This window comes from Heptranchias perlo, unplaced genomic scaffold, assembly GCF_035084215.1.
Source record: "Heptranchias perlo isolate sHepPer1 unplaced genomic scaffold, sHepPer1.hap1 HAP1_SCAFFOLD_1047, whole genome shotgun sequence".
Classification (NCBI taxonomy): Eukaryota; Metazoa; Chordata; class Chondrichthyes; order Hexanchiformes; family Hexanchidae; genus Heptranchias; species Heptranchias perlo.
The window spans coordinates 25,001-40,000 of record NW_027138267.1 but is presented as its reverse complement, the minus strand read 5'-3'; the positions used below and the strand labels follow the sequence as shown (position 1 = coordinate 40,000).

General features: G+C 56.4%; 1 protein-coding gene across 3 annotated transcripts in view; it reads right to left on the bottom strand.

Moving 5' to 3' along the window:
• Positions 1–4,095: 4,095 nt before the first annotated feature.
• The window catches only part of LOC137307567 (5-oxoprolinase-like), a 27,379-nt gene continuing 16,474 nt past the window's right edge, over positions 4,096–15,000 (bottom strand). For all 3 annotated transcript variants that reach the window (XM_067976873.1, XM_067976872.1, XM_067976874.1), the window contains exons 7-9: positions 7,930–8,125; positions 6,645–6,810; positions 4,096–4,249 (exon numbers count right to left, since the gene is read on the bottom strand). In XM_067976873.1, the coding sequence (XP_067832974.1) occupies positions 4,107–4,249; positions 6,645–6,810; positions 7,930–8,125 (505 nt within the window). In that variant the 3' untranslated portion in view covers positions 4,096–4,106. The remainder of the gene's footprint in view (positions 4,250–6,644; positions 6,811–7,929; positions 8,126–15,000) is intronic.

Genomic DNA, 15,000 nt, shown 5'->3' with positions numbered 1-15,000 from the left:
TGAGTGTTGTTGGAGCTGCACTCATCCAGGCAAGTGGAGAGTATTCCATCACACTCCTGACTTGTGCCTTGTAGATGGTGGAAAGGCTTTGGGGAGTCAGGAGGTGAGTCACTCGCCGCAGAATACCCAGCCTCTGACCTGCTCTCGTGGCCACAGTATTTATATGGCTGGTCCAGTTAAGTTTCTGGTAAGTTTCGGCGCTACACGGCCTCTCCGACATCCATGATGGCGTCTTGGATGCGCACACACGTTTCCTGCGTGACGTGCGCCAGACGCCATCTTGGAGAAAATGGCTTCAATTAGTGTACAACGCTGATTTAAAGCGATAGACACCATTTTGGGACTTAACGCTCAACTCAATGCACAGTCTTAACCCCGACCATCTGAACGTGTCTCAGAGTGCCTGGAGGACCCCCCACTGGTGCTATTTAAAGGGACCATGCAGGATTTACAGGTTAGTGGCTGTATTATTGCTTCTGGCTGCCGAGACATTTGTAACTGTTTTTGGAGGTCTCCCAGACTTCAATACTAGGACGCGGGGACATAGCCTAACATTTAGAGCCAGGACGTGCAGGAGTGAAGTTAGGAAATGCTTCTACACGCAAAGGGTGGGAGACGTTTGGAACACTCTTCTACAGACGGTGGTTGATGCTCGCTCACTTGTGAAAGTTAAATCTGAGATCGATAGATTTCTGTGAACCAAGGGTATTAAGGGATATGGGTCTAAGGCGGGTATATGGAGTTAGGTCACAGGTCAACCATGATCTCACTGAATGGCGGGAACAGGCTCGAGGGGTTAAATGCCACGGCCACTTGCTGCCTCTTGATATGCGCCACCCTTCTCCTGCAAGAAAGCGGGACGTGTGTCTGGGCGATGTGCCTATCATGGTTGAATAGCTGCCAGTGTGTGTGGCCTGTGAGTTGTGGGCGGGCGGCTTGAAACAGTGGTAATGTGTGAGGGTGAGAGGAAGCATCTGATTGGAAGAGTTGAGTACTGATGGAAAGAGTTTATTGGGTGTGTGGGTGATGGGGGTGTAGTGTGTGGAGCAGTTGGTGGGAGACGCCCACTTGACAGTTGACCTCATTCACCTTGACCACTCATGTCAAAGCATTGAACTTCTTCCTGCACTGTGTCCATGGTCATGATGCTGTGCGTCTGGCATTGACTTCGTCCCCCGCTGCCTCCCACTGACTTTTGGGTATATGTCTAGAGGGCCTCTTGCCCCCCCCAACCCTGCGGATATAGGATGTCCCTCCTTCTGTCCACCTCTTGCACCAAGATCTCTAGTGCATCAGCAGTGAATCTTGGTACACGCACTCTCGCAGGCCTGGTACAAACTCAGATTGGCAGATTGGTGAGGTCTGGTGTCCAGATTGGAGGATGTGGGATTTAGCAGTGCGCAACCTTTATTCGATGTTTTAACATAACTCATCAGTGTGTAAACACAGGGATGGGACCCGCATCTGTGTTTTACATCTGCGATGTCTGATCTCCATTCAGACTCCGTGCAGACAGTAGACTGTTATTTTCAGCAAACAACAGGTACCAGCTACCTTTAAGAGATTTCTAAGCAACATCCTCCCTTTAAGAGATTGAGCTCCCCCTGGTGGTGGAAAGTGTGAATTGCATTGATTCCAGGGTGCAAGGCCTGGATTGGAACGCTGATTGCAGGTACGTCCTCGGGTGGATCGAAACTCGCGTCCTGCCTGCGCAGGGACCATTGGGCGCGGGGGTAACAGCACATCACACTACCTACGCCCATAAAAGGCCCCTATCCAATTTTTCCCCCCAGTATCTCCAGATGGAAGATACTGGGGGGAAAAGTATAATATAAGAGCAAGGAGGTTATGATGGAGCTGTATAAAACACTGGTTAGGCCACAGCTGGAGTACTGTGTGCAGTTCTGGTCGCCACACTACAGGAAGGATGTGATCGCTTTGGAGAGGGTGCAGAGGAGATTCACCAGGATGTTACCAGGGCTGGAGCGCTTCAGCTATGAAGAGAGACTGGGAAGATTGGGTTTGTTTTCCTTGGAGCAGAGGAGGCTGAGGGGGGACATGATTGAGGTGTACAAAATTATGAGGGGCACAGATAGGATGGATACTAAGGAGCTTTTTCCCTTCGTTGAGGGTTCTACAACAAGGGGGCATAGATTCAAGGTAAAAGGCGGGAGGTTTAGAGGGGATTTGAGAAATAACTTTTTCACCCAGAGGGTGGTTGGAGTCTGGAACTCACTGCCTGAGAGGGTTGTGGAGGCAGGAACCCTCACAACATTCAAGAAGCATTTGGATGAGCACTTGAAATGCCATAGCATACAAGGCTACGGACCAAATGCTGGAATATGGGATTAGATTAGACAGGGCTTGATGGCCGGCGCGGACACGATGGGCCGAAGGGCCTCTATCCGTGCTGTATAACTCTATGGGGTCTGAGCAGGGTTCTGTACACCTGACACTTCCTCCCCTTTGTATTCCAGCCCCCGAGATAAAGGCCAACATCCCATTAGCCTTTTTGATTACTTTCTGTAACTGTGCACTAGCTTTTAGTGATTTGTGTACACGGACCCCTAAATCCCTTCACTCCTCCGCAGCTCCTAGTTTCTCAGAAAATATTCCGATTTGTCTTTCTCTGATCCAAAGTGGATGTCCTCGCACTTCTCCTAGAACGAGATCTGCCGATAGCTTTGCCCACTTAATCTATCAATGTCCCTTTGTAACTTCCTCCTCCCTTCCACACTACTTACTGTCCCACCTAACTTAGTGTCACCTGCAAACTCAGATACACAACTCTCTAATCCTTCATCTAAGTCATTGGTCTACGTGGTGAAAAGTTGAGGCCCCTGAACAGATCCCTGGGGAACACCACTTGCCTCATCCCGCCAATCAGAGAACGTTCCCTTTATCCCCACTCTCTGTCTCCTACCTCCCAACCAATTGCCAATCCTATCACAAGGTGACCTCCAATTCCATGCACTCTTATTTTTGCCAATAATCTGATAAAAAAAGAACGAACCTGCATTTATTTAGCGCCTTTCAGGACTTCAGGACATCCCAAAGTGCTTTACAGCCAATTAATTTCTTGTGTGGAACCTTTTATCAAATCCCAAATAGGGATAAATATTGGCTGCTCTTCTTTGAAATCGTGGCCGTGGGATGCTTCACGTCCACCCGAGAGGGCAGACGGGGCCTCGGTTTAACGTCTCTTCACAAAGACAGAATCTCACAGTGCAGCGCTCCCTCAGTACTGACCCTCCGACAGTGCGGCGCTCCCTCAGTACTGACCCTCCGACAGTGCGGCGCTCCCTCAGTACTGACCCTCCGACAGTGCGGCGCTCCCTCAGAACTGACCCTCCGACAGTGCGGCGCTCCCTCAGAACTGACCCTCCGACAGTGCGGCGCTCCCTCAGTACTGACCCTCCGACAGTGCGGCGCTCCCTCAGTACTGACCCTCCGACAGTGCGGCGCTCCCTCAGTACTGACCCTCCGACAGTGCGGCGCTCCCTCAGTACTGACCCTCCGACAGTGCGGCGCTCCCTCAGTACTGACCCTCCGACAGTGCGGCGCTCCCTCAGTACTGACCCTCCGACAGTGCGGCGCTCCCTCAGTACTGACCCTCCGACAGTGCGGCGCTCCCTCAGTACTGACCCTCCGACAGTGCGGCGCTCCCTCAGTACCGACCCTCCGACAGTGCGGCGCTCCCTCAGTACTGACCCTCCGACAGTGCGGCGCTCCCTCAGTACTGACCCTCCGACAGTGCGGCGCTCCCTCAGTACCGACCCTCCGACAGTGCGGCGCTCCCTCAGTACTGACCCTCCGACAGTGCGGCGCTCCCTCAGTACCGACCCTCCGACAGTGCGGCGCTCCCTCAGTACCGACCCTCCGACAGTGCGGCGCTCCCTCAGTACTGACCCTCCGACAGTGCGGCGCTCCCTCAGTACTGACCCTCCGACAGTGCGGCGCTCCCTCAGTACTGCACTGGGAGTGTCGGCCTGGATTATGGGCTGAACTCCGTGGAGTGGGACTTGAACCCACGAGCCTGTGACTCGGAGGTGAGGGACAGCGAACTGCCCACTGAGCCGACACGGCCGTGCCCTGCGTCTCTGCCCCTACCTGAAGAAGAGCATGGAGCCCCCGCCGGCAGCCACGGTGTTGATATCGAGCTGAGGGGCCTGGAGCGTGATCCCCGCAGTCGTGGCCTCGAACACGTGCTCAAAGTCCCCGGCGTATCGGCTCACGTCCGTCGAGGTGCCTGGAATAGGAGAGAGCGGTGAGGGGAGGTCGGGGGGGGGGGGGCGGGGTCAGTACAGCGGAAACCACCCCCAGGGGGGGGGGGGTAAAGGACGAACTGGCCATGGGGTGCGTCACTCCTGCTGCAGCAACGCTTCGCAAGCGTTCAGTTGGAGCCTGTCTCAGCGGGTCAGGGACCCCCTTTACTGAGGAGACCTCCCTGCCACACGGGGAATGTGATAGTCAGGCAGGGACTGTCCAGCATAGTCCATGGGGAGGGGCGCGACGGACAATCCGAGGGGAGGGGCGCGACGGACAATCCGAGGGGAGGGGCGCGACGGACAATCCGAGGGGAGGGGCGCGCCGGACAATCCGAGGGGAGGGTAGACTGGAAAATCCGAGAGGCGATGCCGGGGGGAGGGGTACACTGGATAATCTCGGGGGGAGGGGTACACTGGATAATCTCGGGGGGAGGGGTACACTGGATGATCTCGGGGGGAGGGGTACACTGGGTGATCCCGGGGGGAGGGGTACACTGGGTGATCCCGGGGGGAGGGGTACACTGGGTGATCCCGGGGGGAGGGGTACACTGGGTAATCCCGGGGGGAGGGGTACACTGGGTGATCCCGGGGGGAGGGGTACACTGGATAATCTCGGGGGAGGGGTACACTGGATAATCTCGGGGGGAGGGGTACACTGGATGATCTCGGGGGGAGGGGTACACTGGGTGATCCCGGGGGGAGGGGTACACTGGGTGATCCCGGGGGGAGGGGTACACTGGGTGATCCCGGGGGGAGGGGTACACTGGGTAATCCCGGGGGGAGGGGTACACTGGGTGATCCCGGGGGGAGGGGTACACTGGATAATCTCGGGGGAGGGGTACACTGGATAATCTCGGGGGGAGGGGTACACTGGGTGATCCCGGGGGGGAGGGGGTGAATGTACTGGGGGGAGGGGGAGGGGGAGGGGGTGAATGTACTGGGGGGAGGGGGAGGGGGAGGGGGTGAATGTACTGGGGGGAGGGGGGAGGGGGTGAATGTACTGGGGGGAGGGGGGAGGGGGTGAATGTACTGGGGGGAGGGGGGAGGGGGTGAATGTACTGGGGGGAGGGGGAGGGGGTGAATGTACTGGGGGGAGGGGGAGGGGGTGAATGTACTGGGGGGAGGGGGGGGGGAGGGGGTGAATGTACTGGGGGGAGGGGGGAGGGGGTGAATGTACTGGGGGGAGGGGGAGGGGGTGAATGTACTGGGGGGAGGGGGAGGGGGTGAATGTACTGGGGGGAGGGGGAGGGGGTGAATGTACTGGATGATCCCGGGGGGAGGGGGTGAATGTCCTGGGGGGAGGGGGTGAATGTACTGGGGGGAGGGGGGGAGGGGGTGAATGTACTGGATGATCCCGGGGGGAGGGGGTGAATGTCCTGGATGATCCCAGGGGGAGGGGGTGAATGTCCTGGGGGGAGGGGGTGAATGTACTGGGGGGGGGGGGTGAATGTACTGGGGGGAGGGGGGAGGGGGTGAATGTACTGGATGATCCCGGGGGGAGGGGGTGAATGTCCTGGGGGGAGGGGGTGAATGTACTGGGGGGGGGGTGAATGTACTGGGGGGAGGGGGGAGGGGGTGAATGTACTGGATGATCCCGGGGGGAGGGGGTGAATGTACTGGGGGGAGGGGGAGGGGGTGAATGTACTGGGGGGAGGGGGAGGGGGTGAATGTACTGGGGGGAGGGGGAGGGGGTGAATGTACTGGGGGGAGGGGGGAGGGGGTGAATGTACTGGGGGGAGGGGGGAGGGGTGAATGTACTGGGGGGAGGGGGTGAATGTACTGGATGATCCCGGGGGGAGGGGGTGAATGTACTGGGGGGAGGGGGGAGGGGTGAATGTACTGGGGGGAGGGGGTGAATGTACTGGATGATCCCGGGGGGAGGGGGTGAATGTCCTGGATGATCCCAGGGGGGAGGGGGTGAATGTACTGGGGGGAGGGGGGAGGGGGTGAATGTACTGGATGATCCCGGGGGGAGGGGGTGAATGTCCTGGATGATCCCAGGGGGGAGGGGGTGAATGTACTGGGGGGAGGGGGTGAATGTACTGGATGATCCCGGGGGGAGGGGGTGAATGTCCTGGATGATCCCAGGGGGGAGGGGGTGAATGTACTGGGGGGAGGGGGTGAATGTACTGGATGATCCCGGGGGGAGGGGGTGAATGTCCTGGATGATCCCAGGGGGGAGGGGGTGAATGTACTGGATGATCCCGGGGGGAGGGGGTGAATGTCCCGGGGGGAGGGGGTGAATGTACTGGATGATCCCGGGGGGAGGGGGTGAATGTACTGGATGATCCCGGGGGGAGGGGGTGAATGTCCTGGGGGGAGGGGGTGGTCGTTCACCTTGTGACGAGGAGATGTGATGAAAGGAGAGTCACTCACCGCCCATATCGAAGCCGATGACGGGTTGTTGACAGTCTGCGCCGTGTGTGGTGAGTGCGTATCCGACAACACCGCCCGCCGGTCCAGACAGGATGGCCCGAGACCCGTTAAACCTGTCCATGGGGGTCAGCCCGCCGTCCGACTGCATGAACAGCACCCGCACATCCTGGGGTGGAAGAGCACGCGGTCTGAGAGGGTCCTGGGGGTGAAGAGGCCCACACTCTCTCCCGAAACAACACACGGCTCCTTCCCGCTCCTCCCTCATTTAACTGGTTCAAACTGCCCGTTACCACGGTCCCTCCAGCCCCATTGGTTGGAGCTGCCCGTTGCCAGGCCCGTTTCCGAGCCTCTATTGCTCGCCGCTGGGAAGCGGTGACCCTCATCTCCACCTCTCTCTCTCTCTCTCTCTCTCTCTGTGAGAAAGAGCCTGAGAGTGGGAACCAGCCCTGTGGGGAATCACAGCTGGCAACACGGGGACACAAGATCCAGCGTGATAGTGCTCCAAGACTCTCGGCACACACCGCGCTCTCGCTCGTTCTCGGCACGCACCGCCCTCACCCCCGGCACGCACCGCCCTCACCCCCGGCACGCACCGCCCTCACCCCCGGCACGCACCGCCCTCACCCCCGGCACGCACCGCCCTCACCCCCGGCACGCACCGCCCTCACCCCCGGCACGCACCGCCCTCACCCCCGGCACGCACCGCCCTCACCCCCGGCACGCACCGCCCTCACCCCCGGCACGCACCGCCCTCACCCCCGGCACGCACCGCCCTCACCCCCGGCACGCACCGCCCTCACCCCCGGCACGCACCGCCCTCACCCCCGGCACGCACCGCCCTCACCGCCCTCACCCCCGGCACGCACCGCCCTCACCCCCGGCACGCACCGCCCTCACCCCCGGCACGCACCGCCCTCACCCCCGGCACGCACCGCCCTCACTCCCGGCACGCACTCGCGCAAGCAATTGTGCACGCACTCACACTCGCACGCACTCACTCTCACTCTCGTTCACACACGCACAATACCCACAGGCACACCCCACTGCTTCAGTGATAATCTTGCTGTCTGCCTCTGTTGCCATTCCTCCCTTGGCTTCTCCTCAGGGTGCTGACTCCATCGTGGGGAACCATTCACCCTCCAAGTGGACAGTGCGTGTCAGCGGGGTGTTGGACCGCCTGAGTTGGGGGAATCACTGAACTGACTGCAAGTTTAAACTGATTTTCTATCGACTGAGGTCCCAAAAAAAAAAAATTCTCGCCATTTCGAAATCTTTAACCCTTTACCTTGAGACGGTCCTGGAATCCTGCACAGAAGCCGCGGAGGTATCTCTGAATGCACGGTGTCAGGTAGGCATCAGCGCAGGCCGTGTAACCGCGGGGAACTGCACGGATCATCGGCATCACCTCCGAGGACAGGGACACGTGTTTGAACCCGAGCGTCTTCGCCAATTCCCCGATTTGTCTCTCGTGATCGGACCACCTGCAGCGAGAGAAAACCCGACCGTTATAGGAGAGGCGCGGAATGGGAACGCTCGAATCACGCCTCAGAGGGGCCAGCGAGTCCAGGGAACGTTCCAGAAACAGCAGCGTGGGGGAACGTTCCGATGACGGATAGCGCGAGGGGACGTTCCGGGAACAGGCAGCTCGGGGGAACGTTCCGGCAACAGATAGCACGACGGAACGTTCCAGAACAGGCAGCCAGGGGGACTGCTCCATAATAGGCAGCCCGGTGGGATGTTCCAGATCAGATAGCGCGAGGGGACGCTCCGGAACGGGCGGCGCTGGGGGGGGGCGTTCCAGAACAGGTGGCATGGAGGGACATTCCAAAACAGGCAGCGGGAGGGCGGGGGTTTCAGAGCAGGCGACACAAGGGCAGGTCCCCGAGAAGGCAGCACGAGGCGGGGGGGCAAATGACCCAGAGCAGGCGGGGGGTTCCAGAGCAGGCAGCACAGCGGTGGGGGGGGACATTCCAGAACAGGCAGAACAAGGGGAGGTTCCCGAACAGGCAGCACAGGGGGGGGGACATTCCAGAACAGGCAGAACAAGGGGAGGTTCCCGAACAGGCAGCACAGGGGGGGGGACATTCCAGGACAGGCAGCATGGGGGAGATGCCCCAAAATAGGCAACACGAGGGAACAGGCAGCACGGGGTGACATTCCAAAGCAGGCAGCAGAAGGGGAAGTTCCTGAAAAGGCAGCACGAGGGGGCGACAGGCGTTTCAGAACAGGCAGCAGGCAGGGGTTCCAGGGCAGGCAGCGTAAGGGGAAATTCCCGAGCAGGCAGCACGGGGTGGGGTGGGGGTGGGAGGGCATTCTAGAACAGGCAGCACCCGGGGGTGGGGCGGGGGGGTCCAGAATAGGCAGCGTTGGGTGTGGGGGGGGTGGGCTTTCCAGAACAGGCAGCACCAGGGAGGGGGGTGTGGGTGGGACGTTCCAGAGCAGGCGTCGTGGGGGGGGGCATTCCAGGACAGGCAGCATGGGGGAGGGGGTGTTCCAGAGCAGGCAGCATGAGGGAGTGTTCTAGAATAAGCAGCACTGGGGATGTTCTGGCATCAGTTAAAGTTGCCAGGCCGGATCGTCCGGGATTCTCCTGATCGGCTCTGCTGGCGGTCCGGGAAGGGGGGGGGAGTGGGGGAGCCCACAGACGTCTCGTGCAGGAGCTGCCGGCTGCAAGAGTTCAAACCCGTCCTGCCATCGCCATCGGACCTGGAACCAGCCGCCCTGGCGCTCGAGGCTCAGTGTCCAGCACAGGCTCCCAGCCTCTCCCTGCCGACCCTGGAACGACTGTTGGCAATGTGGCCAACCTGCATCAGGCTACCGGCACCGCGGCCCGTGCTGCATCGCTCCGCCGGCACCGCGGCCCGTGCTGCATCGCTCCGCCGGCACCGCGGCCCGTGCTGCATCGCTCCGCCGGCACCGCGGCCCGTGCTGCATCGCTCCGCCGGCACCGCGGCCCGTGCTGCATCGCTCCGCCGGCACCGCGGCCCGTGCTGCATCGCTCCGCCGGCACCGCGGCCCGTGCTGCATCGCTCCGCCGGCACCGCGGCCCGTGCTGCATCGCTCCGCCGGCACCGCGGCCCGTGCTGCATCGCTCCGCCGGCACCGCGGCCCGTGCTGCATCGCTCCGCCGGCACCGCGGCCCGTGCTGCATCGCTCCGCCGGCACCGCGGCCCGTGCTGCATCGCTCCGCCGGCACCGCGGCCCGTGCTGCATCGCTCCGCCGGCACCGCGGCCCGTGCTGCATCGCTCCGCCGGCACCGCGGCCCGTGCTGCATCGCTCCGCCGGCACCGCGGCCCGTGCTGCATCGCTCCGCCGGCACCGCAGCCCGTGCTGCATCGCTCCGCCGGCACCGCAGCCCGTGCTGCATCGCTCCGCCGGCACCGCAGCCCGTGCTGCATCGCTCCACCGGCACCGCATGATTTAGGGTTAGTGGCTGGGGTTAGGGTTAGGATTTTTTTTTATTCGTTCACGGGATGTGGGCGTCGCTGGCGAGGCCGGCATTTATTGTCCATCCCTAATTGCCCTTGAGAAGGTGGTGGTGAGCCGCCTTCTTGAACCGCTGCAGTCCGTGTGGTGAAGGTTCATAGAATCATAGAATCATAGAAGTTTACAACATGGAAACAGGCCCTTCGGCCCAACATGTCCATGTCGCCCAGTTTATACCACTAAGCTAGTCCCAATTGCCTGCACTTGGTCCATATCCCTCTATACCCATCTTACCCATGTAACTGTCCAAATGCTTTTTAAAAGACAAAATTGTACCCGCCTCTACTACTGCCTCTGGCAGCTCGTTCCAGACACTCACCACCCTTTGAGTGAAAAAATTGCCCCTCTGGACCCTTTTGTATCTCTCCCCTCTCACCTTAAATCTATGCCCCCTCGTTATAGACTCCCCTACCTTTGGGAAAAGATTTTGACTATCTACCTTATCTATGCCCCTCATTATTTTATAGACTTCTATAAGATCATCCCTTAACCTCCTACTCTCCAGGGAAAAAAGTCCCAGTCTGTCCAACCTCTCCCTATAAGTCAAACCATCAAGTCCCGGTAGCATCCTAGTAAATCTTTTCTGCACTCTTTCTAGTTTAATAATATCCTTTCTATAATAGGGTGACCAGAACTGTACACAGTACTCCAAGTGTGGCCTAACTAATGTCTTGTACAACTTCAACAAGACATCCCAACTCCTGCATTCAATGTTCTGACCAATGAAACCAAGCATGCCGAATGCCTTCTTCACCACCCTATCCACCTGTGACTCCACTTTCAAGGAGCTATGAACCTGTACTCCCAGATCTCTTTGTTCTATAACTCTCCCCAACGCCCTACCATTAACGGAGTAGGTCCTGGCCCGATTCGATCTACCAAAATGCATCACCTCACATTTATCTAAATTAAACTCCATCTGCCATTCATCGGCCCACTGGCCCAATTGATCAAGATCCCGTTGCAATCCCAGATAACCTTCTTCACTGTCCACAATGCCACCAATCTTGGTGTCATCTGCAAACTTACTAACCATGCCTCCTAAATTCTCATCCAAATCATTAATATAAATAACAAATAACAGCAGACCCAGCACCGATCCCTGAGGCACACCGCTGGACACAGGCATCCAGTTTGAAAAACAACCCTCCACAACCACCCTCTGTCTTCTGTCGTCAAGCCAATTTTGTATCCAATTGGCTACCTCACCTTGGATCCCATGAGATTTAACCTTATGTAACAACCTACCATGCGGTACCTTGTCAAATGCTTTGCTGAAGTCCATGTAGACCACGTCTACTGCACAGCCCTCATCTATCTTCTTGGTTACCCCTTCAAAAAAACTCAATCAAATTCGTGAGACATGATTTTCTTCTCACAAAACCATGCTGACTGTTCCTAATTAGTCCCTGCCTCTCCAAATGCCTGTAGATCCTGTCCCTCAGAATACCCTCTAACAACTTACCCACTACAGATGTCAGGCTCACTGGTCTGTAGTTCCCAGGCTTTTCCCTGCCGCCCTTCTTAAACAAAGGCACAACATTTGCTACCCTCCAATCTTCAGGTACCTCACCTGTAGCGGTGGATGATTCAAATATCTCTGCTAGGGGACCCGCAATTTCCTCCCTAACCTCCCATAACGTCCTGGGATACATTTCATCAGGTCCCGGAGATTTATCTACCTTGATGCGCGTTAAGACTTCCAGCACCTCCCTCTCTGTAATATGTACACTCCTCAAGACATCACTATTTATTTCCCCAAGTTCCCTAACATCCATGCCTTTCTCAACCGTAAATACCGATGTGAAATATTCATTCAGGATCTCACCCATTTCTTGTGGTTCCGCACATAGATGACCTTGTTGATCCTTAAGAGGCCCTACTCTCTCCCTCGTTACCCTTTTGCCCTTTATGTATTTGTAGAAGCTCTTTGGATTCACCTTTGCCTGATCTGCCAAAGCAATCTCATATCCCCTTTTTGCCCTCCTGATTTCTCTCTTAACTCTACTCCGGCAATCTCTATACTCTTCAAGGGATCCACTTGATCCCAGCTGCCTATGCATGTCATATGCCTCCTTCTTCTTTTTGACTAGGGCCTCAATCTCCCGAGTCATCCAAGGTTCCCTACTTCTACCAGCCTTGCCCTTCACTTTATAAGGAATGTGCTTACCCTGAACCCTGGTTAACACACTTTTGAAAGCCTCCCACTTACCAGACGTCCCTTTGCCTGCCAACAGACTCTCCCAATCAACTTCTGAAAGTTCCTGTCTAATACCATCAAAATTGGCCTTTCCCCAATTTAGAATTTTAACTTTTGGGCCAGACCTATCCTTCTCCATAGCTATCTTAAAACTAATGGAATTATGATCACTTGTCCCAAAGTGATCCCTCACCAACACTTCTGTCACCTGCCCTTCCTTATTTCCCAAGAGGAGGTCAAGTTTTGCCCCCTCTCTAGTCGGGCCATCCACATATTGAATGAGAAATTCCTCCTGAATACACTCAACAAATTTCTCTCCATCCAAGCCCCTAATGCTATGGCTGTCCCAGTCAATGTTGGGAAAGTTAAAGTCCCCTACTATTACCACCCTATTTTTCTTGCAGCTGTCTGTAATCTCCTTACATATTTGCTCCTCAATTTCCCGTTGACTATTTGGGGGTCTGTAGTACAATCCTATCAAAGTGATCTCTCCCTTCTTATTTTTCAGTTCTACCCATATAGACTCAGTGGGCGAACCCTCGGATATATCCCCTCTCACTACTGCCGTGATGTTCTCCCTAATCAAGAACGCAACTCCCCCTCCTCTCTTACCTCCTGCTCTATCTTTCCTATAGCATCTGTACCCTGGAACATTGAGCTGCCAGTCCTGCCCCTCCCTTATCCATGTTTTAGTAATAGCTATAACATCCCAGTCCCATGTACCCATCCATGCCCTGAGTTCATCTGCCTTGCCCATCAGACTTCTTGCATTGAAATAAATGCAGTTTAATCTAGACTTCCCTTGGTCTTTGCCCTGCTTTCTCAGACCATCTGTCCGGTCATGTTCTGTACACTCTCCCTTACTGCCTTTTGTTTCTGTCACCATTTTATTTCCCACTGACTTCCTGCATCGGTTCCCATCCCCCTGCCACATTAGTTTAAACCCTCCCCAACAGCACTGGCAAACACTCCCCCTAGGACATTGGTTCCAGTCCTGCCCAGATGCAGACCGTCCAATTTGTACTGGTCCCACCTCCCCCAGAACCGGTTCCAATGGCCCAGGAATTTGAATCCCTCCCTCTTGCACCATCTCTCAAGCCACGTATTCATCTTAGCTATCCTGTCATTCCTACTCTGACTTGCCCGTGGCACTGGTAGCAATCCTGAGATTACTACCTTTGAGGTCCTACTCTTTAGTTTAACTCCTAACTCCCTAAATTCAGCTTGTTGGACCTCATCCTGTTTTTTACCTATATCGTTGGTGCCTATATGCACCACGACAACTGGCTGTTCACCCTCCCCCTCCAGAATGTCCTGCAGCCGCTCCGAGACATCCTTGACCCTTGCACCAGGGAGGCAACATACCATCCTGGAGTCTCGGTTGCGTCCGCAGAAACGCCTGTCTATTCCCCTTACAATCGAGTCCCCTATCACTATAGCTCTGCCACTCTTTTTCCTGCCCTCCTGTGCAGCAGAGCCAGCCACGGTGCCATGAACCTGGCCACTGCCACCTTCCCCTGGTGAGCCATCTCCCCCAACAGTATCCAAAACGGTATACCTAAGTGCTGTTAGGAAGGGAGTTCCAGGATTTTGACCCAGCGACGATGAAGGAACGGCGATATATTTCCAAGTCGGGATGGTGTGTGACTTGGAGGGGAACGTGCAGGTGGTGTTGTTCCCATGTGCCTGCTGCTCTTGTCCTTCTAGGCGGTAGAGGTCGCGGGTTTGGGAGGTGCTGTTGAAGAAGCCTTGAAGAGTTGCTGCAGTGCATCCTGTGGATGGTACACACTGCAGCCACGGTGCGCCGGTGGTGAAGGGAGTGAATGTTTAGGGTGGTGGATGGGGTGCCAATCAAGTGGGCTGCTTTGTCCTGGATGGTGTCGAGCTTCTTGAGTGTTGTTGGAGCTGCACTCATCCAGGCAAGTGGAGAGTATTCCATCACACTCCTGATTTGTGCCTTGTAGATGGTGGAAAGGCTTTAGGGGTTTAGGGTGTTGGTAATAGGGTTTAGGGTGTTGGTAATGGAGTTTAAGGGTTTAGGGTATTGGTATTAGGGTTTAGGGGTTTAGGGTGTTGGTAATAGGGTTTAGGGTATTGGTATTAGGGTTTAGGCGTTTAGGGTGTTGGTAATAGGGTTTAGGGGTTTAGGGTGTTGGTAATAGGGATTAGGGGTTTAGGGTATTGGTATTAGGGTTTAGGCGTTTAGGGTGTTGGTATTAGGGTTTAGGCGTTTAGGGTGTTGGTATTAGGGTTTAGGCGTTTAGGGTGTTGGTATTAGGGTTTCGGGGTTTAGGGTGTTGGTATTAGGGTTTAGGCGTTTAGGGTGTTGGTATTAGGGTTTAGGGGTTTAGGGTATTGGTATTAGGGTTTAGGGGTTTAGGGTATTGGTATTAGGGTTTAGGGGTTTAGGGTATTGGTATTAGGGTTTAGGGGTTTAGGGTGTTGGTATTAGGGTTTAGGGGTTTAGGGTATTGGTATTAGGGTTTAGGGGTTTAGGGTGTTGGTATTAGGGTTTAGGGGTTTACGGTATTGGTATTAGGGTTTAGGGGTTTAGGGTGTTGGTAATAGGGTTTAGGGGTTTAGGGTGTTGGTATTAGGGTTTAGGGGTTTAGGGTGTTGGTAATAGGGTTTAGGGGTTTAGGGTGTTGGTATTAGGGTTTAGGGGTTTA